The sequence below is a fragment of the Grosmannia clavigera genome (genome assembly GCF_000143105.1).
Source record: "Grosmannia clavigera kw1407 unplaced genomic scaffold GCSC_161, whole genome shotgun sequence".
NCBI classification, from domain to species: Eukaryota; Fungi; Ascomycota; class Sordariomycetes; order Ophiostomatales; family Ophiostomataceae; genus Leptographium; species Leptographium clavigerum.
In genome coordinates, this window is record NW_014040778.1 from 696721 (window position 1) to 721219 (window position 24499).

The 24499-nt window shown below is 53.4% G+C and overlaps 8 protein-coding genes across 8 annotated transcripts; 5 read left to right on the forward strand and 3 right to left on the reverse strand.

The window, feature by feature from the left end:
• Window positions 1-4199: 4199 nt before the first annotated feature.
• Window positions 4200-5672, forward strand: CMQ_8298 (uncharacterized protein; the record flags this gene model as incomplete). The annotated part of the gene is made up of 2 exons (XM_014315839.1): window positions 4200-5162; window positions 5238-5672. 2 exons carry the CDS (start codon window positions 4200-4202, stop codon window positions 5670-5672), a joined length of 1398 nt encoding a protein of 465 aa, XP_014171314.1.
• Window positions 5673-6318: 646 nt separating this feature from the next.
• Window positions 6319-7326, forward strand: CMQ_8179 (serine/threonine-protein kinase psk1; the record flags this gene model as incomplete). The annotated part of the gene is made up of 2 exons (XM_014315720.1): window positions 6319-7023; window positions 7138-7326. 2 exons carry the CDS (start codon window positions 6319-6321, stop codon window positions 7324-7326), a joined length of 894 nt encoding a protein of 297 aa, XP_014171195.1.
• A 101-nt stretch (window positions 7327-7427) lies between these two features.
• Window positions 7428-8155, reverse strand: CMQ_8290 (uncharacterized protein; the record flags this gene model as incomplete). Its single annotated transcript, XM_014315831.1, has 2 exons — window positions 7428-7580; window positions 7631-8155. 2 exons carry the CDS (start codon window positions 8153-8155, stop codon window positions 7428-7430), a joined length of 678 nt encoding a protein of 225 aa, XP_014171306.1.
• A 925-nt stretch (window positions 8156-9080) lies between these two features.
• CMQ_8245 (putative secondary alcohol dehydrogenase) lies at window positions 9081-11634 on the reverse strand (the record flags this gene model as incomplete). The annotated part of the gene is made up of 3 exons (XM_014315786.1): window positions 9081-9854; window positions 10341-10414; window positions 10695-11634. The coding sequence occupies 3 exons, from the start codon at window positions 11632-11634 to the stop codon at window positions 9081-9083; spliced, it is 1788 nt and encodes a 595-aa protein (XP_014171261.1).
• A 3994-nt stretch (window positions 11635-15628) lies between these two features.
• Window positions 15629-16306, reverse strand: CMQ_8184 (uncharacterized protein; the record flags this gene model as incomplete). Its single annotated transcript, XM_014315725.1, has 1 exon — window positions 15629-16306. The coding sequence occupies one exon, from the start codon at window positions 16304-16306 to the stop codon at window positions 15629-15631; it is 678 nt and encodes a 225-aa protein (XP_014171200.1).
• A 464-nt stretch (window positions 16307-16770) lies between these two features.
• On the forward strand, window positions 16771-17304 carry CMQ_8110 (uncharacterized protein; the record flags this gene model as incomplete). Its single annotated transcript, XM_014315651.1, has 1 exon — window positions 16771-17304. One exon carries the CDS (start codon window positions 16771-16773, stop codon window positions 17302-17304), a length of 534 nt encoding a protein of 177 aa, XP_014171126.1.
• Window positions 17305-18182: 878 nt separating this feature from the next.
• On the forward strand, window positions 18183-19220 carry CMQ_8172 (aaa family ATPase; the record flags this gene model as incomplete). The annotated part of the gene is made up of 1 exon (XM_014315713.1): window positions 18183-19220. The coding sequence occupies one exon, from the start codon at window positions 18183-18185 to the stop codon at window positions 19218-19220; it is 1038 nt and encodes a 345-aa protein (XP_014171188.1).
• A 922-nt stretch (window positions 19221-20142) lies between these two features.
• Window positions 20143-23488, forward strand: CMQ_8068 (ankyrin repeat-containing protein; the record flags this gene model as incomplete). The annotated part of the gene is made up of 6 exons (XM_014315609.1): window positions 20143-20258; window positions 20365-20680; window positions 20749-21004; window positions 21076-21195; window positions 21428-21451; window positions 21534-23488. 6 exons carry the CDS (start codon window positions 20143-20145, stop codon window positions 23486-23488), a joined length of 2787 nt encoding a protein of 928 aa, XP_014171084.1.
• Window positions 23489-24499: the final 1011 nt, after the last annotated feature.

The window sequence follows — 24499 nt, forward strand, 5'->3', positions numbered from 1 at the left end:
AACAGAAAAAGAGAGGGTCTACGACGTATCTTACATCCGCCTGATACGAGTACGAACACAGCTGGGTTCTGTGGAATGCGACGATGGCCGATCATCCAATTCGGGGGCGAATGTAACCGTGCCTCTGTCGCTTCCCAAGACGGATGGCATCCCCATCCAAATTGATACCTCATCCCCATCACGAGGCACGAGCGGTGTCCGGTACCGACGCAAGTAATTTGCCGTGCATGAGTCTATTGGCAGTGTTCGTGATTCAGCGGGCCGCCAGGCCAGAACCGGCTCGAGCTCGTACGTCCCGTGGCCAAAAGAAGCTGTTCTGGCCGTGATGGCGGAAAAGGGTGGCGACGCCTCTTCGCCGCCCGAGCCACTTATCTGCAGGCGTGCTTATCAGCGTGAGCTGCACGGCTAACTGCGGCTGCACCGTGAAGAGGAAAAGGGGGTCGCGTAGCGAGACATCGTCTGTTAGCGTCTGGTGGCTTAAATAGCTGGCAACAGGAAACGGCTTGGCGCAGACAAGGCAGAGAGGAAGCAAGATACGTCGTACATCAGAGCGAAGAGCGAAGGCAGAGAAACGTAGCGAGAAGAGGATGATCCCGGCTGGCGTCATGGATCCGGGAAGCGATCAGATCACTTGGTTCCCTCGTACCCCTGCGGACAAAGTGGTGATACTACAGTACAGAGCAGTCTAGCAGGCCAGAATCCGAGTTCCGAAATATGCTACAGGGCACGCAGACGCCAGACAGACGCGCTAGCGGTCGCCGTCTAGGCTAGTCCTCGCCCGAAGGAGCATCCTCCGTCGCTGCTGCAGGCCAATGCGCGACAGCGATGGATTGGAAATAGCCCTCTTCTTCACGTTTCTTTTTCTCTTTCCCGCCTCTCCCATGCTCGTAAGATACGGCTTATCGTGTTCTTCGGCTCTCTTCTAGACAGGTTTCGTCTTCTGTTCCCGGCTTCTGGCTCTATCTCTCCTTTTTGTCCTCCTGGGAAGTCTCGTCGGCTGCGAGACTGGGAGAGCAGGCCAATTGCGCTCGAGCCTCTTGCTTCCACTTACGACGTACTCCGTATATTCAAACGAAGCCGAAATGCGGCTCGTGGTATAACACAACAGCATGCGCATCCGATTGCGGTCTAGAGGTTTTTGCCAATTCCTTTTCTGTTCACATGATCACAAGCTCCCCGCCTCGTCGCAGGAGCCCGTGCGGTATTTATCTAAATATAATCGCGCGCATCTCTGCATGCGAGCGAACTACTTGCATCTGGCAGAGTTGCAGGCGGCAACAAACTCCAAGTAAGGCGCGGAGCAGTTAAATCTCCCTTTTCCCGCCCTTGCTTTCGTCAAGGCCTTGGGTCCGCCCATCCGTTCATGAACGCCAAGAAGGCACGGTGATGTGGTATGTAGAGTAAGAGACGTCGATCGAGATAATCACGGTCCGGATATGCGACAGAATCGCTGGGGCTTCTGTTTCGCGCGATCCGCGCTGCCCGCTTGTGGAGAAAGGAGCTCTGGCGATTACGACGTAGATGTAGTCGAGTGTCCTACGCAAGGGTTGTTTCGCCACAGGAATGGCGTCCTGGATGGTCTTGGTATACTCCGTAGGAGGCATCTCGTCATCCTATGCACGTATCTGGCATTGGCTCGTATCTCCGTTCTGGGCAGAAGCTGCAAGGTCGTTGACACTCGTCGATCTTACTTTCTCACGGGCGTTCTGGTCTTCCTGTCCATTCTTGCTAGCTTGCTCTTGGCCCCCTCCCTTCTGCGGGCCGCAGCGAAGAGCCAATGGCCGCCAACCACGACTGTAGGGGGAGGCTTGTGTATTGCTAGCACAAGGATTGGCGTTTCAAGCTCGCAAACACCATAGGACGCAGATCGAGTCTGCCCGTTTACGAATGACGATCCCCACCGGTAAAACACGCTAGCCTGGGAGGTGTGTGCCAATTCAGCATCCAGAATTGCGAGGAGCCAAGCAGTGAGCGGTGAAAGGATGATTTGTGGGACGGAGGGATGAAGGGATTGCTAGAGGTGTGGCTGCGTGTCATCGCGAAAACAGTCCTGCAGAGTCGGTTTGTTGGACGTTGTTGTTGTTGCGTTGTTATTGTTTCTTCCAGCTCGGCCTATTCTTTCACGACAGGACGTGTTTCGGGCGACCGAGAATGCGGTCAACGGCCAGACCGAAGAGACCGACAGTCGGCCAGGAACATGCACGGTCTGATTGGTAGGACATCCATCATTCACGGCGATGGCTCCCAAGTGCCGACGGCTGTCTCATGGGGTTGGCTGCGAGCACCCGGCCGTGGCCGCGGCCGGTCTTGGGACTGCAGGTGGCATGAGCAGCGCACGAGACAAGCGCATTGTGAGACGAGCAGACAGCGCGCCCAGCAGCCCGCTCCCAGACCCAAGACATCAGTGTCGCAGATGCTAATGCCCGTCATGTGCTCGCAGCTTCGGGCACAAACTTACAGGACACTTTTGACCAGACACTTTCGACACTGTGTCACGTCCGGTGTTACATAGTCTTCTCCCATAGCTTATTGGTCGGCAACGGTCAACAGACAGCCATCATCGTGATATGGCAAAACGACCAGTTGCTCGCCCGTGCAGACGCGACCACCACGCCATACGGGCGAAAATTGGCAATACATTGAAATCGAATGGAACGAAACAAAGCAATCGACAGAGCGGATGCAACCCTTACACGTAATGTGCTTTGTTGGCCGATCGCAGAGAGCTCGTTTTTCTTCTTCTTCTCTGCTCGTACTTCCATGCGTCCCGGTAAGTGTGGATCATTACGAAATCCATCCTCTCCGCTCTTTCCTTTCTTACGACTTACCTCTTGCTTTCTCGCTCTCCCCTCCCCCACCTGTCCAACGGCTGCCTCGCCTGTCTCTCTCATACGTCGTTGGACCCCACCCAGAACTCCCCCACACACCCCTGGCTAAGAAAGTCTCTTTTTCCTTTTTTTTCTTGCTTCTTGGTTGCCTGTCTCATGGCTTCGCTCACCGCGTGCCCCCTATGGTCTGTACGAGCCAATTGTTTGGAGTACGGTGACTTGTCGGTCGTGCACGCAGTGCAATCACTGCTCCCATTGTCCCTACAGCGGTCACTGTTCTCACGGAGCCGCAAGGGGTGCCTTGAGACAGCGCGTTCCTGGCTAGGCCACACGCATGGCCTGGAGTACGGAGTACGGAGTAGCAGTGGGCCATCGCCTGCAATAGCGTACTCGTACCTTCTGTGAGAGCCCTGCTCCACACTGCACCTTGTGCCGTAAGATTCACAATCGCATTACACAAGACCCCAAATTACCACTTACCTGTCCTGCTCGCACGGTGACCGCCTGCTCCTTCCCTGCCCTCTGCTCGTACTGTTGTGTCTGCCCATGCATGCATGCTCCGTGCTCTTGCCGTACTTGCCGTGCAGGTGTGGAAGACTCCCGCCCCAGCCTCTTCTGCATGCTAAACGCAAGGTCCGTGTCTTGCCTCCTCCACACCCCCTCTTCATCACTCGCTCTTTCTCGGTCCATTGAGTTATACTACGTGCCATGTATCCTGTATTGCCCTTTCCTTCTTCAGCATGGCTCGGATTGTTGCGTAATCTATACCACCAGCGGTAAGACGGGTGGACAGGGCTTTTTTAAAAATATCTTTCATCCCCTTCACCCATCCCCCTTACAAGCTTACCTCAGAACACATGGCATGCTGTGCTGTGGGTGGCCATATGTCCATACACTAATATATGTCTATCCGCATATCGCACCACCCCTTCTCAGCCTTTCTCTTCTGCCTCTCTTTCTCTGTCTCTGCCTTTCCCTCTGGCCTCTTCCAGCAAGGGCAGCCAGATCACGTAAGAGAGACGAGCATACGACAGGGTTGTGCGTCTCCTCACTAGCTGGACTGTGCTTCTGTTCTTTCGTTGCTACATCCCAGTTTCTAACGCCTTGTGTCTTTCTCTTCTCTTCTTCTCTCTGAAGGTGCTGTCTACGCTCTTCACTGCATTGCACTTCTTCTTTGAGGCATAGACACCCATTTCGATGGCTTGTTGACGACTCGCTTCTTCTCCCTCCCTCTTCCCCTCTCCTATTTCCTCTCTCACGTTCGCTTGCTCTTCTTCAGAGAGCCCTGCACCGCCAGCAGGTCCTAGACTCAGCACTGGCAACCTTCTCTGTCGCTGAGGCATTTGTCTGTCTGAACACGAACTGCCCACTATGGCTCTCGCATCAGCAACGCCATCTTCCTCCACTGTATCTACTGCTACTAACACCGCATCCACAACCACATCTCACCGAACGCTTACCATCACACTCAGCACCGTATTTTCCGTTATTGGTGCCCTGCTGCTTGTCGGTATTGGCTTTGCTTGCTGGCGTCGCCGTCGCCGTCGCCCTCTCTTTCCTCGGGGCATATCTCCTATCGATGACGATGAGATCGAGACGTGGAAGGTTGGCCAGGCGGACAAGGCCAGCGAGGCGGGGGGTGTGATCAGTCAGGCCAACGGCGGAGAGGAAGGCCACGGCCCAAGCTGGCCCCGGGCAGCTGCTAGACACTGGAGCGGCGTTTCCCAGAGAGCGAGAGCGATGACAGTCGAAGAGCAGTACGCCCACCAAGCCAACACCCAATTGACCCGACTTCGTGGCATCAGTGTCGACAGCGGTGTCTTTGCAGCACCGCCACTCAGGAAGTCGCCATCCAAGGTGATCATCGACGAGGAGCCATCGACACCACGCCAATACTACTCGACCTCCTACGGGATTCCGGAATCAGCTGTGACGGTACCGTTCCCCAGCGTCCCGGACTCACCAGCGGCTATGGCTGCCGGTGCCGCAGCAGCCTCTTCGTGGAAGCACCAACATCGGCAATCGGACGATCTGGCCTCGCCGCGAACAGGTCGATCGGCTAGGTCTCTCTCGCTAGAACAAAGTGCACGCCCGCCCATAATAGGCCGCTTTAGCCTCGACCAGGACCGGAGTCGGAACTCTGCCCTGGCGCAGCTGATGCCACAAGGCCAATTTCCTGGCACACAACTGCCGGCTGCCGTACACGCCCGTGCTCCCAACTCCCGGCCTGGTTTGACGGACGAGACAATCCCGGGCGACCCATCGTTTCTGCCATCGCCACGGCCTCTTCGGAAGCAAACATCGCGGCTGGTTAAACAGCCGCCCATGGCAGTAGTAGGAGAAGGGAGAGGGAAAGCGATTTCTTCTAGTGCACCTCATGGTAGTTCACAAGGCCACTGGTCATCGCAGTCAGGAGCCAGCAGCATTTCCGGAAGCCACTCGTTTTGGCATGTGCGAACACGCAGCGGTCGCAGCAGCAGCGTTGCCAGCGGTCGGAGCTTAGGGTCAGAGGTAGGACTGCAACAACAGTCACAGCATTACGAAGAGGAATACGAGGAAGTGCCGCCGTTGCCATTGGCACCAATTCCATCACAGGTCTCCCAGCCGCATCGAAACCGGTCGACGAGCAACTTGGCTCAGACCAATGCCGACGGCAACATCAACAGCAGCAAGGGCCACGGCTACCTGCACCACCAGCACCCCCGATTCTATCAAGCATCTGTTCCACCTCAGCTGTTGCTTGACGACGACGACAACAGCGACAACCAGGGAGCAACTTTGGGAGGCTTGTCGCCGCGCCCACGGGTGCCCGACCAGAGCAGGATTGGTCGAGCGATAGGATGATGTCTACGGCCATCAGTCCTTACTTTTTTCTTCTTCTTTTCTTTGATGAGAATTATGAAGTGCATGAAGATGCAGAGAGACGCACGACGGAGGCAGACCGATGTCGAGCCATTACAGCGCAATTGTGCGTCAGAAGGATATACCCCTTGAGAGCCATCTCGGCGAGAGGCCCATCTTCTTTTATTTTTACTTTTATACACCCTTCTTCTCTTCTCATATCTACATCTACCTATTGGCATATTGACGAAACGGGATGCATATATTCGTTGGCTTTCTTTTCAGACTCTTACCTTACTTTTTGTAACTATCTATCCGGTGTCGCGAGTGATGGGAATAAGCAACACTTTCCTGCTCGAAAACATGCAAGCTGTGCTGCCGACTTGCAATTTGTTATGAAGCACAAGATGGCACACGCATTGAAGGTGAAACTGCCAACCCCTTTTCCGGCATACATGACTTTGCTGAACTCAGGCAAAACATGCCAGTGGCTAGCGGCCGTTTTTAGTGGATCCGGTGTCCTCAAAACTGGACGTCAGACAAAAATCTCATTGTTGGATCCACAAGCCCAACAGATGACGACTGCATTCTATTTCACAGCATCGCTGCCAATTGCAACACTTTTCCAATCTTGAAACTGTCCATCAGAATGTCTGCCCTTGCCAACACCTGGGGCGTCCGCATGACGGCTGGTGAGCCTGTTGCGGTCGTCCGTGTGCGCAACGTGCAGACGAGCCTGCCGGCGACGACGACGGCGGCGTCTGCACACGACGCCTGGGCGCGAGCCGGGCGTGGGCAGCCGCTACTGGTGTCGGCTGAGGTAGGCCTGTCAGCGCCGTTTCCCGAGGCGTCGGCGGACGACCGTGTTGCCGACGACACGGTGCACTACGGCATCCTTAGCAAGGCCATCCTGCGAAGCGTGGAAGCCCTGTCAGGCAAGGATGCCAGCGGCCAAGACAGTGTGGACGGGCCATCGTCTTCATCAGGACTGTACGGCGTTCTCGATGCCATCTGGACGGACCTCACAGGCTTCCGCCTGGACGGACAGCAGTCCGCGAAGGAGACGAGCAAGAAGCCCGTGTTGGACATGTCACGCGTGCAGTTGCTGGCCGTGTCGCTGCATCTGCCCAAGGCTTCGCTGGTGGGTGACGGCGTGTCGCTGACGGCGACAGCGACGCCAAAGACGTCTCGGACGGCTATCGCCCTGCGGTTGCACCGGTTGCGGGTGCCGACGCTGATCGGTGTGCATCCACACGAGCGGCAGGCCAAGCAGGCCGTGGTGGCCGACGTGATCGTGGACCGGTATGGCGAGCAGGTCGACGGATATGCGACGCTGGAGGCGCTGGTCGTAAAGGTTGGCAGATTTACTGCTTTATTGCTCTGTCGCTTTTCGTTCTTTTTAATGTCTCTTTTTGGTTTTATTCTTCTCTGCACATTTACGCTCCTCTCGGATGCTGATATAATGCAGATCCTCGACACGAGCGAATATGAAACACTTGAGGCGCTGGCAACACACATTGCCAAGAACGTCTTGGCATCAAAGAACGCCTCATCGGCCGGGTGGCAGGTCCATGTGGCGCTGGAGAAGCCGATCGCGGTGCCGTTTGCCGATGCGCCCGTGGTGGAGGTGCGGATGGGCAGCGACAGCAGAAGCTAAAGGGCTACCTTTCTCACTAGCATGATCTATTTCTCTATGATATGACAAAAGGGGACTTGGCGCTGGCACACACACACAAACGTCTGTGGCGGGTTTCCTTGCTACCGACCGTCCTTAGCTGCCCGCCTAAACTGCGGCACATCTCCGTCTGTGACCCTGTCGACAAATTCCTGTGGCGGATCAAACAACATTACGTGAAAGTGCTCGATCTGGAGGATGGACTTGAGGGACCGCCAGTTTTTGAACCAGATATACTGGAGGTGTCAGGAGAGGAAGACGGAAGCGAGGCGCAGGAGAAACTCACGCTATCTTTGGGCAGTTCGCCAAACGTCTTGTTGACGTACCGATCGATGGCAGTGCGTGTCTCGTCCGCCAGCTTGTCCGTCACTGGGTTTTCCTCGAGCGCAAACTTGGTCCACACGACCAGGTGGACGATGCGGTCGTCGATACCGTACGGCCAGTCGTTGCACATGACCTTGACGTCAGACGGGCAGACAAACGGTGCGGCGCCTTGTGCAGGCTCGTCGGCGCGCCATCGCAAGCGTTCTTGGAGCAGATAGCTGACGGGACTGCCGTACTGTTGGCGCAGTCCCCAGGCGTACGCGAGGTAGCTGCGCAGTTGCGTGGGTGACCGCTGGAACTGGTCGAGCCGGCCGGCCGCCACAATGGTCCGCGCCTCGTCCCAGCTGAGGGTGTGACAGGCGGCTGAGGGCGTACTGATGATCTCCACGTCTCGGGCGCTGATGCCGCGCAGAAAGTCGGGGCAGGTGACCGTGCACTGCTCCGGTGGCACGTTGACCTGCCAGTAAGGAATCTCGATGCTGCCCATGGTCACTCTTGGATGAGAAATAGAAAATGGCAATGAAAAGGAGTTAAAGGAAGAGAGAGTACGGAGTAGTCTGGGATAAATATGGTCAATCGTCCCAAAGGCAGACCGTGTTACAATCACGTGGATGCGGCCAAAGGACTTTTCCAGGCGGAGGCTCCAGTGAATCTGGGTCTTTTAGGGGCGGTACCGTGTATTACAGGTGGGGCATGCGCCATATAAGTATCTTCCAGGCGCTTTTTCGCAGGTACTTCAGGGGGATCACCAGCGGTGAGATTTGGCATAATCTTGTCTTGGCCGGTCATCTGCCGCTCGTCCCCGTTTGCAGAGGTGAGACACCGCCTTTCTATTCTGTGCTTGTGAAGACGGCCACCTTGACCATGTAATGCATTCCTGTCGAAGACCACGCAAGTATTGGAATGTGGATGTATTGCGGACTGAAACATCTGCCGCAAACGTCTCAAGCCTGGCTTAAGAGGCGGCTATGTCTGTAAAGCAACCACTACTGGCTGATGGGACAATGTACTTCGTGAACCATACACATAACGTAAAGTATGCCCCACCCTGAGCAATATCGTATCATCATACCCTCTTCCCAAGGCGAAGTTGGTCCGACTTCTCCAGCCTGGATGCAAGACGCAGACGGTGCAAAGGCTGAGAGTGAAAGGATGACCGCATATACAGTTGTATCTCCCCGGAGGAAGCGATCGCCACGCAAACAAGAACCGCACGCTTGCTTCAAGTGGGAACTGGCAGAAGCAGTGAGCCGTGTGCTTCTTCTTGGTCAGCTAGATATGACTTGACTTCCATAAATTGGATTGGAGTCTTGGAAGCAGCGATGGCTCGGCGAGACGAAAAAGCCGTGATTGTCCGTGTTTTCACGACGAGTCAAGGCGGCCGAGATGTCTGTCGTCGCCCAGCGGCCAGCTCAGAGGTGCATGCCAATGTCGTCCTGGTCGTTCTCGTCGAGGCGCAGCTGCTGCTCGAGGGCGCTGCGCAGCTGCTCGTCTGTCAGACGGCCGCCCGTCTGCGATGTCTCCAAAGTCTGCGGTGCCTGTGGCCGTCCTGGCGGAGCCATCTGCAGCACGCCGTTGCGTATGGTGCCGGTCAAGAAGGTGCCGTCGGACCAGGGGTCGGACCCGTTGGTCTGGGCCGCCGTTCCATTTGTGCCGTTTGTGGCGGCCGCCTGGGCAGCTGTCAGGGCCGAGGCGGCCGTCTCTGCGCGCCGCCGGGCCTCGGCCTGCTGTAGCTCAACCTCCTCCTTGCCGAGGAGCTCGGACCAGCTGGCGCCGCGCTTCTCGACCTCGACGCGCACCAGCCGGATCTGTTCCAGCTTGCGCTCGATGACGCCCTGGTTCTCGCGGATGGCGTCGATGCAGTCCTGGTCGGGCTGGGCGAACTCCTGGGCGCGCACGTCGGCAGCGGTGGCGGCGCCGGCATCGAGGACGGCCGCGTGGCCCTGGGCGTACGGCAGCAGCTGCTCGTTGGAGTAGTCGAGGTGGGCAATGTCGTTGCGGATCTCGAGCACCTTGAGGTGCAGGCTGGACAGCGGCAGGTCCTGAATGGCCTCGGCGAAGCGCGCTGGGCTGATGGGCAGCATCTCGGCCGACATGATGGGCACGGGCGCTGGGTGGCTGAGGCGACGGGTCTCGGGTCTCGTGTCTCGTGTCTCGTGTCTCGTGTCTCGTGTCTGCTTGTATGCCTGTAGGGTTGTTCGTTGGAAGAAGCAGCTTTTAGGTGAAGAAGCTACTGCAGGCAACAATGCCCCACATCCATGACTAATAATGTTTAGTCAAGCAAACACTAACAATAATCGGTAGGTTTGTGTCATACGACGTATGCAAATGTAAGAAATAGTATTGTAAAGTACGGGAGTAAGGAACGAAAGACGAGGTTCAGTCAAAGAAGGCTCGAGTTGTTTGGAAGCCAATGACATCCTTACTCATATGTGGTAGATAAACCTTCTTCTTCGTACGGAATACATAGTGTACTGAAACAAACAGATCCATAATGCCAATTCCCATGAAAGTGGTGAAAGTTCAATACTCCATACCCCTGCATCTGTTGCAAAAGTACATTTACGACTAAATCTTATTTTAACATCACTCGAGTCACAGAGGCAGCACAAAGCTCTCATTAACTTAAAGCTGCCACGATTATATTACTATTTAACAGCATGACTGAGCACCGCTTTCAGCGTCGTCGTCAGAGTCGCCAACCACAGACTATTAACTCGGGCCGGGATTGGCGAGTACTTGAAGGCTAGTCGTGGCGATTGTCATTAGAGATCGGGAGGCAGACATAAGGAGCTAGTGTCTTTATAACCTGTATTTAATCCCTTTTGTACAGCTAAAGTGTGATCTCCTAAGAATGTACTTTCACTTTTTATACCACGGAATAGAAAAACATTAAAAATACTAATGAAACTACACCTAAATACACAAATTTTGCTATTGTTACATGTGCCAGTCCAAGTGGTCTAGACGAAAAACCATTTACAGAGTTGGGCAAGCATACAGCCGGTTTGACACCGTGCCCTTACCGAGATCGTCCAAGCCTTTGGGGATGTCGGCAAAGGGGATCTCAGAGATGTTTGGCTTTAGCTGGCCGGACTCGATGAGGGCGAAGACCTTGTGCAGATCGTCGAGCGAGGCGCCGATGGACCCGACGATGTTGACGGCATGCAGGATGACGATGGCGAAAGGGATCTCGACGTTGGAGGCGCCAAGTCCGACAAGCGCGACGGTGCCGCCGATGCGGACGGCCGTGACAGCGGCCTTGACGGTGGCGGGCAGGCCGACAAAGTCGATGACGGCGTCGAGGGTCACGTGCTGGAATGCGTCGATGGAGGCGGCACAGGCGACGGCGCCGAGGCGCGTGGCGAGGCCATAGCTGTCGGGATTGACGTCGACGCCATAGACGTGGGCGCCGAGATGAGCAGCGACGGCGACAGCATTGGTTCCAAGGCCGCCGAGGCCGAGGATGGCGACGTTCGAGCCCGGCTGGACGGCGGCCGAGGCGACGACGGCGTGGTACGCAGTCGCGATCGAGTCGGTGGCCACGGCAGCCTGGGCAAAGCTGACGCCGTCCGGGATGGCACACAGATGGTCGACATAGGCGAGGGCATAGGGGGCATAACCGCCGTCGAAGCCGACACCGACGGCCTTGGTCCAGTCCATGGCGTCGGTCGGCTGGCAGATCTGGGCGACGGCAACGCGATCACCGACAGAAAAGGGCGAGCCCGAGGGCGAGTCTGAGCTGGACGGCCCCAGCTTGACAATGGTGCCGGCCACCTCGTGGCCCAGGGTCAGCGGCTTGGTCGACTCCCACTCCTGGCCGCCACCCTGGAGGACGTGGACGTCCGAGTGGCACAGGCCGGCTGCCTTGACAGCAACGAGCACCTGTCCTGGGCCTGGCTCTGGGATGGGCACGTCTAGGAGCTGAAGCCCGGTCGAGACGTCGTTGAATCTAAAGGCTTGCATTTTGATGGTGGGTGGTGATCAGTGGAATGTGTGTTCGTATCGGAAGGAACAGCTTGGGGAGGACAGACAGCGGGATCCAATCTACGTGCATCCGGCTGTACGTCTCGTTATATAACAGGGCGAGATGCCAAGACACGTAGCTTACACAGAGCTAAGCGCTTTCAGAAGGTGTCTTTGTTTTGACCGACCCCGCCCTGAATCTTTTACATGATACTTGCTCGGCTTCCAATCACACGTAAGCCTTGGCAGATAATCCCAGGCTAGCGGATGTAGCCAATGTAGATGCTTTACGAGTAGAACGGTATTGCGACATGCTGTCTTCCACATGCTTTCAGCTCCTCGTCCGTCGACAGGTTGACGATCAGCAGGCACCACACGTCCTGCTTCAACTTCTTTTACAGTGGGCTCGGCCGTTTTGCATGGGTTGCCGGTACCGTTGATGTTCGTGCTGGTGTTGGTTCTAGTTCTGATGGTTGACACACGATGACGCCGCCACCATCAGCAGGCTATCCACTAGTCTAATCGGTCTACCACCCTACGACTAAAGGCCGCCGTGTCTCGACTTCTGCTCGACACAATGACCGCTCCCGAGCTAGACTGCTGCTTCTGCTCACGTCTGTGCTGGATAGCTTCGGAGGCGAGTCCAATGTCCGAGCCAATGCTTTGCTACAGTCGAGAACGCTCAATGAGAGCTGCATGATAAAGTGAGCGGTGAAATGAGACAGACTACTATTTCTATTCAGTTCTGTCAAGGGATGAGTGCTTCTAGGCGTTTATATACTGCATGTCTGTTTGTCTCGCATCGGTCATACTCCGTAGGCCATCGCCCCCGTATTCGAATGCTACAGCCATGAGGATCGCCTCGTCGTAGGCGGTGCACGAGGAGTGCTGAAGGCTATGTCCTCCATCTACCTTGTGTTTGGTGCAGAAAATGCAACCCCAGCCTTGACGCCAATTACAAACTGATTTTTTTTTTCTCTGGTAATTCTCCTCGGGCGGTAAGCAGTGCTGGAGCCTGCTTCTTGCCCAAATTCGCCAACATGGCAGATCGACGGGCTGCAGCGCCGGCTGTGTAGTCCTTGGAGATAGTAGAGCTGACCAACAATGCATTTCCATTCGCAGATAGATCACTTTGTCGAGACAGATTGTCGTCGCTGTTCAAGGAAGCAGGCTGATTATGTGGCAGTGGGGGAGGTGAATCTCGCTTTTGATGCTTTTTTGGACGGCTATCGCGATTTGGAGTGGACCTCTGACGTTTTTTTACGCTTTGCGAAAGAGGTGACTGTGGCCGAGTGCTTTGCAACGAGTCTTTCTTCATCCTCTCCGCTGCCTTTAGCCGATGTTTATTTTGTTGCTCTAAAAGGTTGAGCTGTGTAGTATAGTCCTGCAGCGCATGATCGCTGTTGCCCATCGCATCTCTCTAAACGCGATCAGTTATTGCGAACTGCTGCTTCTGGTGTGCCCTTATGCAAGCTCGGAATCTGCCTTACCTCTATTATACTCTGCTGCAACCCTACCGATGATATGTATTTTCTGAATAATGCTGTCGCCGATAAACGGTTTTTTTATATATCTTACAACCAAGCCGAGGGGTGGAGGGTTTGCTTTTCCGTTCTGTTATTTTGTCGTCGCCTTGTTTTGCATCGCGTAAATTAGGTAAGGGTGATCAAACTTTGGTAAAATGATACGTTGCACTTTTAAGGCGATGGATGGTCCAAGGGCCTGCGCCACACCGCACACGCAAGACGGAGGGGTTTCTCTACTCCTGCAGAGGCCATAGATAACAAGCGACTTCGGACAGCTTTAACCACTGTTGTTGTGTCAGTCACCTATTGGCTGTTTTGTATCGCGTTCCCCTCCTCCTTGGACGGCAGGAGGCTTTGTTAGGCACCAATATTTCTGTTTTGTTAAAGTTGTCTCTTCTATAGTTTCGTGCAGCGCATGGAGCCATGGATACAAGCACACTTCTCAGGATGGTCCGGGAGATCTGCTTCTCAAGGCCACCTGCAACAGACATCCCAACAGCTCTTCAGACTGCCTGTTCACTTTTGTCGTCAACCCCCCAACAAGGAAGAGAAAGAGCAAAGATACTACGAGCCATGCGGTCCGAGGGTAGAGAAATTCACGAGATAAACAACAAACAGACACATGAGGACATCGTTTGGAATGCTTTGCTACCATGGGCGGCTTCGAGCCGGTCTGAAGTCGTCCTATTGGAAGGCTCGTATGCTACATATGAACGATTCGACGACTTTCCCATAGAGACCATCGATCAAATTTCGTCCAAATTAGTGCCGCTAATTTGGGCATTAAACGTCCCTTTCGCATCAGAGGTAGAAGAGGAGATTCATCGACGGTTCAGCGCACGAGATATTGTCGCCCAGCTCTGTCTTCAACTACTGCAACTCAACCCAGCTCTACATAGCCAGAGCGCACTTAATTTATGCTTGAAGTGGATAGAGTCAGCGACTACGGATAGAGACTGGGTTCTATTGCTTGCTCGATTTTCCCGTGGACTAGATGAAGTTTATATCGTTGTTGATCTCGCTGCCGTGGACTACAAGTATCGGTGCGCGGCTACTGAGTGGAATGAGTGGATAGACTCTTTCTTCAGTCTGTTTAATGAAACGAAAACCAAGGAGACCGACGCTGTTTTCAAAGCCGTTTTGTTTTCGCCACCGCCGATCCCGAATTCTCAAAAAAGCACAACCAACATACAAATAATCCGACTTTCAGTGCAGAGCGGTAGTGGCACCCTACCTTCCAATTGCAGTCAATTCCAATCAGACATGGGCAGAGATACTAGGAAGTGGCCAGAGTACATTGGCAGGCAGAAACGCAAACGTACACGCGATGTCCCGGAATACATCGGAAATCAGCAGCATGAAGATTGTGACATCAGTATAGCGGCGTCAAATTCACCAAAAAGGTAAACTACCTATGAACTCCTTCGATCTTGAAAAATGGGCTAACCCATTGTCCAGAATGAAAGTACATTCGACATGGTCAAAGTTCTGGAGGGAGCGTTTTAATGGTTGCATTGAATCATCTCGTAAATTGCCAAGCATACGATTTCCCCGAGTCAAGATTGCCATCCTGGACACCGGTGTCGATCTCTCCCACCCGTATATTGGAAATGCGGTGCGCAATGGCCGCGTGAAGTATTTTGACTTCGTCACTGATGCGGACAGTATGTGTGACATGGATGGGCATGGCACCCATTGCGCATCAGTGCTCCTGAGATATGCGCCCAATGCTGAAATGTACGTTGGAAGAGTGTTCCAGAAAAGCGATGTACCATTCTCAGCTATCGGGACTCTTACAAAAGCCGTTAAGCATGCCGCGGATGTTTGGAAAGTTGACATATTATCCTTATCTCTAGGCTTTCCCAGTTCTACAACCGAAGCGGAACAGGAGATTTCCGTGGCGGCTGCAAGGAATGTTTTGATCTTTGCATCGGCCTCGAACAACACTGCGCACAAATTGGTGCCTATACCGTTTCCAGCGAGGATGAGTCAGGTTTTCTGCATATTTGCAGCGGATCGGGAAGGATATCCTTGTCGGTTCAATCCAAAGGCAAGATATGACGCACCCAACTTCATGCTTCCTGGGGAAAGTATCTTGGGAGCCTGGCCAGCTGCTCTTGTTGAGGGCCAAAACGAAGTGGAGAATAATAACGGTTCGACATACAGACGGCTCTCGGGCACGTCATGCGCTACGCCGACTGCTGCTGCAGTTGCTGCCGGGGTGTTGGAATATGCTTGGCAGCCTCGAGATCCGGCCATCCAACGCGTAGATCGGCTAAAGCAGTTCGACAAGATGAAATCCGTCTTCATACACATGGCAGACGGGTACAGACCTGGAGATGGACTGTATCATTATGTCCTCCCCTGGAAGGTCATAACCACAGAGGAAACAAAGCAGCATGCCCAAGAATTACTGAGCTCATATATTCGGGACTAGATATGTATTGGGAGCCCAACAGAGTTCACGTCTAAAAGTTGGGTTGCAACATAGAAGTACCGTCCGTTTCACATCCTCTTGGCAAATAATAGTCTTCTTTCTCTGACGAGAACTTCTGTAATTCAACATCTCCATCATAGTCTTCGTCGCCAATCCCTTCCACAATGATGCCGCCAGGCTCAAGCGCGCCCCCTGCATCTTCTTCGTCGATATCAAACTCGAACTTCTCGTTGTCGCCAATGGAATGAAGATCCGATGCAAAGGTATTTCCACGCATGTATGGAGTTACGGACAAGTGCTTTCCGTAGTATATCTCAGCCAAGCGGTAAGCATAGACAAAATCAGACGCGTTTTGGAAAGAATGCGCTCCATAGCGATCTTTTTCAAAGCTCGGATCCACGCCGGCTGTGATAGGTACCCCAAAAGCGGTCATGTCGAGACCGGCCTTGGTGTGCGCCCCGATGCTATGAGAAAACCGCTCTGTCTTGCGCGAATCCCGTGCAATGCGCACGCCGGTAACCATGTACAAGCGCTTGCGAAAATTGAAAGTGTAGCCTTGTATATGATGCTGAATATCTTCCGACTGAAGAGATCGGGTTACATAGTCTAGGCGAGGCGTATAGATCTGGCATTCCAACCTAGTGAACTCCCACTCTACCGATTGTTCTTTCTTATAGCCTGAACCGACGTCGCCTTGCACCGGCAGCATGTCGACGTTGGCCCAAAAACGAAACGATATACCCAAAGAGTCTGCGGTGCTATGCTGGACTCCCTCCTCAAAGGAGTATTCTATGTGACTCTTTGGAATAGGTAGTGGTCCGTCCGGCAATAATGGATAGTTTGGCTGGTAGGGCTTAACCAGGATTTGGCCCACTGACAAGGATCGACCCGGATTGAATTCGGTTCCTTTCACAAGAATCCATGCTGGTTTTTGGCGAGGCATCGCAAGACAAGATTAGGGGTGTATGGCGGGGGATGCTGAGGGGAAGTGGCAGAGGCACTGCCCGGTCGGCTTGATACGCTGGACCTCGGAAACTGGCCGATCAACGTGGAGGGCTCTGGTTGGGTTGCGTCGGATGCAAAACAGCCCTGATTTCAGAAGACCGACATGGGAACTTTTAGTTTGCATCCTACATAATTTCCCCCTTCTCTTCTGAAAGCTTCTTCACAACAATGAAACAGCGAAAGCGCACACGCACAGCGGACTCGTCCGATAATGAATCTCTGGACAGCACGTCCGGAGAGAGAGGCGATAAGCTTGCATCGGCACCGCCCATGATCAATGATATTGACTGGAGAGGCGTGATCTGCAAATTCCTAGACAAGCCAACGAAGACGGAAAACGATGACTTATGGGTTGCATTGCAGGACGTCAGAACCCGCTACCTCGAGATGAAAGATTGTGCAACGGAAGGACTCAAAAGTGATGGGGCCATGGAGCCGAACTACATCACCATACACCGCATTAACTGCAATGAGGGTGAAAGTGACGGAGAGCTTTCCCTCGGTGTGCCCTGGCCGGTCAGGAATGCCGATGGTTACACACATTTGCGCGGCCGTGAGATCATTAGCAACCTGGAGCTCCACCTAGAACGCAACAAATGGGTGGCCTTTATCGTATACAAAGACTACAGCTGCTGTACGATACACGAAGACGACTCGCTCAAATTCCAACCAAACGAGAAAGAAGAAGATACGGTATCCTGATTACTTGTGTCCGAGTCGGTCTCGCTCTTGTCACCTCTGAGCAGGGCCTTGGACGAGCTGTGGTCGCTTTCCATTGGAGAATCACCATATCATCCAAAATTCGAGCCAGAAACCAATATACAAGCACCTTATTTGTGGTGGTACCGCAACAAAGACACCCTTCGGAAGGCGATCACCACTTTAAGCCCGGCAAAAATCCCAATTGTGCAGAGTTTACAGATATATATCGACAAGTGTATGGGGTCAGAGTACAATGAGGTCGATAAGTTACTGGAAGAGGGAAAAATCAAGGCAAAGTATTTGCCATATCTCTATGTATGTCTCCCCAAGTGGAGTTCTCTCTTTCTACAGGCATCTCGTCTGTGCTAACGTTCTCAGGTCATGGACGAGATCCAGCTAATAAAAGAGAGCAACCATGATCCATTGCTCTATCAAGCTTTCAAGGCAACTTCCGAACTAAAAAGCTACAACTCCAAATTGACGAAAGCAGAGAAAATTGTGGACTACTCGGTTGGGTCACCTTGGTGGATCCGGGGTATAAATTGGAGCTACGACGGCCGCTTTCAGAGAAACGATAACGTTTGGGTGCTAAGGTGTAAAACCCCGTGGGAACTGACGTTCCCCATTCGGGATCTTCATATACATCCACTTCGTTTCGAAAGTCCGAACGTTATCGATCAGCTGCGTCGTCGTGGAGAGATGTTCTGGGCATGCCGCGTGCCCAATTACGTCTGCTACCATAATAACGGAGTATCGCGCGCTCAGAGTCTGGTCAGTGGCCGGTGCACATTATCGTTGGTATTCCACAGAGATCATGGTGTGGCTGACAAGTCTAGTCTGACACAAGGTACATGATTGATATCGATATCTTTAAACAAATGCACCCCGAAAAAGAACTTGAGTCTCCAAACCGAGACGACTTAGGGCTCAGTGAGGCTACACGAACTGGCGATCGGCCGTCGTTGACCCTGAAGGACGAATTCCTGCTGTGCCTGCCGCTCAGGATCCAAGGCTATCACATGGAAAAGAAAATCTGGGAGATGTTGCTGGTGGGCAACATGGAGGAGGTACAGTGGAACGACGATGCCTTCAAGCTGCTGGTAATCGGCCAGGAGAAGAAGGACTTGATCCAGGCACTGATCACAAACCGGATCGCAGCCGACGAGGCCACCGACCTGATGAGTGGCAAGGGAAATGGCCTGTTCATCCTGCTGCACGGGGGTCCGGGAACGGGCAAGACGCTGACAGCTGAGAGCGTGGCCGAAGTGGCCCGCAAGCCGCTGTACCGTGTGACCTGTGGTGATATCGGCACGGAGGCTGAAAATGTCGAGCGCTACCTCGAGACGGTCTTGTTGCTGGGAAGCACCTGGGGTTGCGTTGTGCTGCTGGACGAGGCTGATGTGTTCTTGATGCAGCGTTCCGTCCACGACTTTCAGCGCAACGCCCTCGTCTCCGTCTTCCTGCGCGTGCTCGAGTATTACGACGGCATCCTGATCCTCACGAGCAACCGTGTGGGTACCTTTGATGCCGCCTTCAAGTCGCGCATCCAGCTGTCGCTGCACTATCCGCCGCTCGACGAGTCTGACCGCCTTGTAATCTGGACCAATTTCATCAAGCATGTCGAGGGCGTCATGGCCGCGGCGTCCTCACGAGAGGTATCGCCTACATCTCTTGGCATGAACTCTGCCGCCATCCGACGTGTTCTGCCCGATCTGGCCAAAGAGACGCTTAACGGACGTGAGATCCGCAACGCCGTGTCGACAGCTCGTCAGCTGGCCATGTTTACCAAGGAACCAATGGGGCCGCATCATTTGCTCAAAGTTATCAGTGAGACTAGAAAGTTTGAAAAGTATGCCAACGGGCTGCAGGGAGACATGACCGATGACCAACTTGCGCGATTTCGACGCGATCGCTGATCCAGTGGTGGATGGAGTCGGAATGGGGTTCAATGGTGAGCATCTGCTGAAAGCAAGGAGGAACCCACAGGACCCATTTTCATAACACTGTCGCTTCCCCTTATACCTTTATAGGTTTTCTAAAGTAGAGCATGATAGATGCTGAACTCATCCATTGAGACAAGGTTCTTTCCGCTAGCATGCGATGGTACGAGTTGTGAAATGCATGCATAACTCAGCACATGAATTTTGCTAGTCTTTTTGGGTATCGCGCAAAAGCGTACTAGGAAATTTGAATTTAGGCCTTAACGCCTTATATCTGCTATGGTCAACTAATAACATCACGCCAATCGCTTGACCTAGTTGATCTGCTGTTCCGTAGTCGCAACTAAATGTTTCGTACGGAGTACGGAGTACACCCTTTGCACCCTTTGCACAAGTACAGTGATAAAATGTATCTTACTGTGCGTAGAATGCTTAACCCACTTTTTAATACGGTATTTCAGCCAGGTCGGCATGCGACGTAGCTCAGAGATGACGAAACACAAGCTTATTGGGCGCCCATAGTCTGACGATTTTACCTAGCACCTTTATAGGCATCTGTAATTTGACAGCATGCAACTCTCTGATTAGTATAACGTCTTGACTGGCCAATGAAACCCGCGTTCTAGGATGTACACCGCTTTTTAGGCACAGAAAAGAAATAGTTGCAATGCGGCTGAACTCCTGTTGTGGTGCATAAAGAGGAGAATGGCTGACGTTGAGAGGGGCAGGAAGTCTCTGTCACTCCAGTCTCCGCGCCGGTTCTCTATAGCTTCTTGCTTCCAACACCGACTTTTGTCTCTAGCTTGCGCTACCGTTGGGCTACAACAAAATGAGGAGAGTCTTGGGCTGCTTCTGCGGTCATAGCGGGGAGGAGAGTCCTCTCCCCCCATCTACCGTCATGCCGATCGCCAGTAGCAGCCACTCGAGTCTGAAACTAGGCACAGAAGAGAAACGGCCAAATAAAAGCCAGGCTCGGGACGCTTCCGTTGTCCGCGTTCAAGATGTATCGCACATGTGAGCACACCCACGGATACAGAAAGTGGCCCACGCGACAGTGAATCAGAGCAGAGGACGATAAAGGATAAAAGCCTGAGCTTCTTCGTGGCTAACAAGACCCCAGGGATATATGGAAGAAAGCTGTCGAATTGGCACACGACGACTCCAATCATCTTAATAAAGAGGAACTGCTGCGCATCGACAAAAGATGTGGGGCAAACTCTATATCTGCTGTTATCGAAGAGGCCAATACAGCGAGAGTTAAACTCGTTATGAGTAAAATATCATACACCACCTCTAGCGGCAAGAAGATAGCCGTGCAGGAGAGAGTTGAATGCCTGCTCAGAGGCTTACAGAACTACACGGGAATAATCGATGAAGTCGTTTCCACGTCCGAGTATGCCGGCATCGTGTGGGCTTCCATGAAGTTTTTTCTCCAGGTTAGCGGGCCCTGCTCTTTTGTGGTCTTTACTCTGTTTCTTTTCTAGGCTGACTTTGTTTGCAAAAGCTTCTCTGGAACAAGATTGAGATGCTAGAGATGCTAGAAGAAGTCCTTGCTCGGCTCACGATGACCATGGCGGTCGGCCAAGTTTATGAGAGCATCTACTCGGAATGCCAAGAGCTAACGCAGATGCCGGAGCATAATGGGGATGCCACTGTTCTGGCCAAGGAGATGGAGTCGGCTCTTCCAAAGCTGTATGCCGCTGTCCTGATATTTAGTACCAAGGCACAGTCATACTTTCAGTCTGCTCTCAAGTTCACTGGTAAGAGGACACTTTTATATGGGGGGGGGGACTCTCCAGGAGATTGTGGGGTCTAACGTCCGTCAACTTAGGGGCAATTTCGGCTGCAAGGCCGTTTAGCGCTCAGTTTCAGCCACTTGTCGAGAACATCAACAAGGGGCAGAAGACACTGGAGAAGCTAGCAACTCTAGCTACTTTCCAGACGATCAAAGGTAATCAGCTATTCCTCTTTTGTCTACTCCAGCTGCGCCTCTTCCATAGCCCACATACCACCGTCGGGCAATTAAAGGACCATTTGTCTTTCATTTTCCTTTCAGTCCACTTGTCAATCTTTTCGTTGTGATCATTTTAAAAGTCTACTAAGCAAACCAAAAACCGACCCAGAAAGCTCAAAAACAGTTCAAACTATGCAAAAGCAGCTCAACTCGGTTGAAACAGCTCTAGCCCCCCTAGAGACGCAATTAAAAAGTAAGAAGCATTTGTTGTTCGGACAAACAATCTTCAACTGTTATACAGGTGTACTGTTTCTGACATTCGGTTGTGGTTCCAGAAATCTACAGCCAAGTCCTAGACACTAACAACGGAATCCATGCTCTGCAATCGGCAGAAGAGCAGCGGTCAGAACGTAAGAGACAGTTGCCCGAGTCTTGCCGCAACACGATTAGCAGTGCACTGTTCTTGTTTGCTGACGAAGAACCGATTATAGAGCTAGCGCTAGAATGGCTCGACGCCCATGATCCAGAGGACAGCCTTTCCGAGTATAAGAGCCAGCGAGTGCAGGGGACCTGTGAGTGGATTCTCAAGGCTCCTGAGTATCAGCAATGGCAAGCCGCCTCCCAGCCTGAGAACCTGTGGATTTGTGGACAAAGTGGCACTGGAAAGACCATGCTTGCATCCTTCCTGGCAGATTATCTCCCGCGAGTCCAAGGCCAAGACGCGCTCGTCTTCTTCTTCCGGGCCGGCAGCGCAAAGGAAGCTTCGCCGGTAGGAGCGCTATCAAGCCTCGTCCTCCAGCTCATTCGACTCGCTGGGAGCGACGACACCGATCCGGCTCTCCGGGCCCAACTCTTGAAAATGCTAAAGGGCACTGTTAACAAGGGCATCGGCTTCACGAACCGGGGAAAGACGGTGTTGGCGCTCCATGACCTGCTTTCCGAGATGCTCACGACGTTTAGCGCTCACAGGTCGAGACGGGTGGTCGTGATCCTGGACGCGCTGGATGCTTGCTCTGACCCTGTCGCGCTTAAAGGGTCTCCTGACTCGCGTCTGCAGAGTGCTGCGTCCCTGATCATTACTAGCGACCGGGCCGGACAGGAGTCTGCCGCTGGCATTGTTCTATGCTCTCCTCTGCAGATGGCTATCTACGACGACATCAAGCTGTTTGTCGATGCTAAGTTGGCCGCAGCCGGCTGTGCTCATCTTCGTCCCCACAGCCAGGAAATCACGGCAATCATCCGCAGGTCCAACATGTTTCGCTACGGCGTCGTCCTGCTTAGGGACCTCGCAAGCCTGTCGCCCGAGACGGTCTCAGAACGCCTGGCGAGCCTGAAGCTAGAGCTGAACGACATGCAGGACAGCCACATCGGCTCACTTCCTTTAAGCACGCCGCTAAGTCAGGCCGTGCACCTGGTCGACTACATCACTCTCAGGATGTACCTTGAATATGCGGAAAAGCAGCAGCAGCAGCAGACACCAATCTCGCAGCAGCAGCTGTCTCAGGCCATCTCGTCCGCCTGGAGCCGAGGACGCCACGGGGCCGTCAGAGAGCTGATGAGCTGCCGTGGAGGCGCTGAGGCGGCGAGCGAGCTGCTGTTGTCAGCAGCACAGCGCGGGCATGCGGACCTGGCCCGGCTGCTTTTGAGCCATCGAAGCGTCCATGCGGATGTCCGGAACAGTGGAGGGCGCACGCCGCTATCGCTGGCCGCACAGGCAGGCCACGATGACGTCGTGGAAGCGCTGCTGGCACGGGCCGACGTCGATGTCAATTCGCAGGACAACACAGACGACACGCCATTGATCTGGGCCGCCTATTACGGGCGGACGCGGTGCGTCGAGATGCTCTTGGCGCGACCTGGTATCGATCCCAACATCTACAATAACTACCGGGACTTGGCGCTGGTGTATGCAATTCGCTACGCCTTTGTCGACGTGGTCCGCCTGCTCCTGGCGTCACCCTCAATCAAGGTCAACAAGGGGACGCTAGGCGGCAACACAGCTATCCATGAGGCGCCGAATCGGGCGCCGTCTGGTCCGCCTGAAGGCCGCCGTGCGCACTACGAGTGCCTAAAGCTCCTTCTCGGCCGTGCTGAGCTCGATGTCAACGTACGCCGCGACGGAGGACGGACAGCTCTTGCCACAGCGACAAAGTGGGACTTTTACGACCAGGTTGCCCTCCTTCTGACGAGAGACGACGTAGACCGCCATCCAGTAGACGACGCCGGAGAGACTCCGCTAGCCACGGCGAAACGGCTCGGCTACAATCAGATTGTGGCACTTTTGTCCTGAGGCTAACTTTGTCGAATGGACCAGGCCAAAATGTAAGGTCTTGTGACGCCGGTAAAAGATACATGTACAGGCTATTTAGTACGTGTTTTGACGCACGTCTGCATACCTCAGAAGTACCTAACCATAACAATACATTCATGCTCACTGGGCACCCATAATTCAACAGTTTTATGCATAGTATTAGCCTGTCGCTACCTAGAAGCTATTTCGGCCTCCTAAGAGAGAGATATCCCTTTACTTAAGCACTACGGAGTACTCTCTATTATACGTAACTCTTACCCCTCATACCCTCTATCGCCGTACCACCTATCAGGGACAGCTACCTGCAAAAATTTCGACCTGTAATCGTATTCTTCGCACTAGGAAAAGCATTTTGGCGGATGATAACGCGGACAAAATGAAATGCGCACTTAAACTAGACGTCTTCGCTTCTTCTGCTGCTGAGATTCCTGTGTCTCCCAGTTGTCCTCTTCATCACCATCATCTTCATCATCATCATCATCGTCTTCATCATCATCTTCATCACCACTAAAGTTATCATCAGGCTCATCTTCGTTGCCATCATCTGACTGGATATCTGCCGGCTGTACTTCATCGTCTTCTTCCCCTTTGGCTAGTTCCTGCTGTGCGCTGCAGAGAGATTCTTTCTCTATGCTCCGCGCGAACTGTTTCGTGTGCTTCAGGGCCAGTTTTAAATGGCGTTCGTAGATACGACAGCCCACAGCATCCTCACTGAGTGCTAGCGCGCACGCAGTGCGCACGAGATTTTTGATTTGCCGACCATTCAGTTTTTCTTTCGCAAGCTCTCCCAGCACACCAATATTGCTCAAGAGTTCTGCACTCTCCTGTGAAGCTTGTTTGAGAAAAGTATGCAGCAATTTAAGTCGGCTTGATTTCACAAGAGGCGGGTAGCGAATCGCTAAATGAATGCGAGATATGAATGCACTGTCAAACGAGTTGATGCGGTTCGTCGTCAGGAAAAGAATGCCTTGGTAGTACTCAAGCATGCGA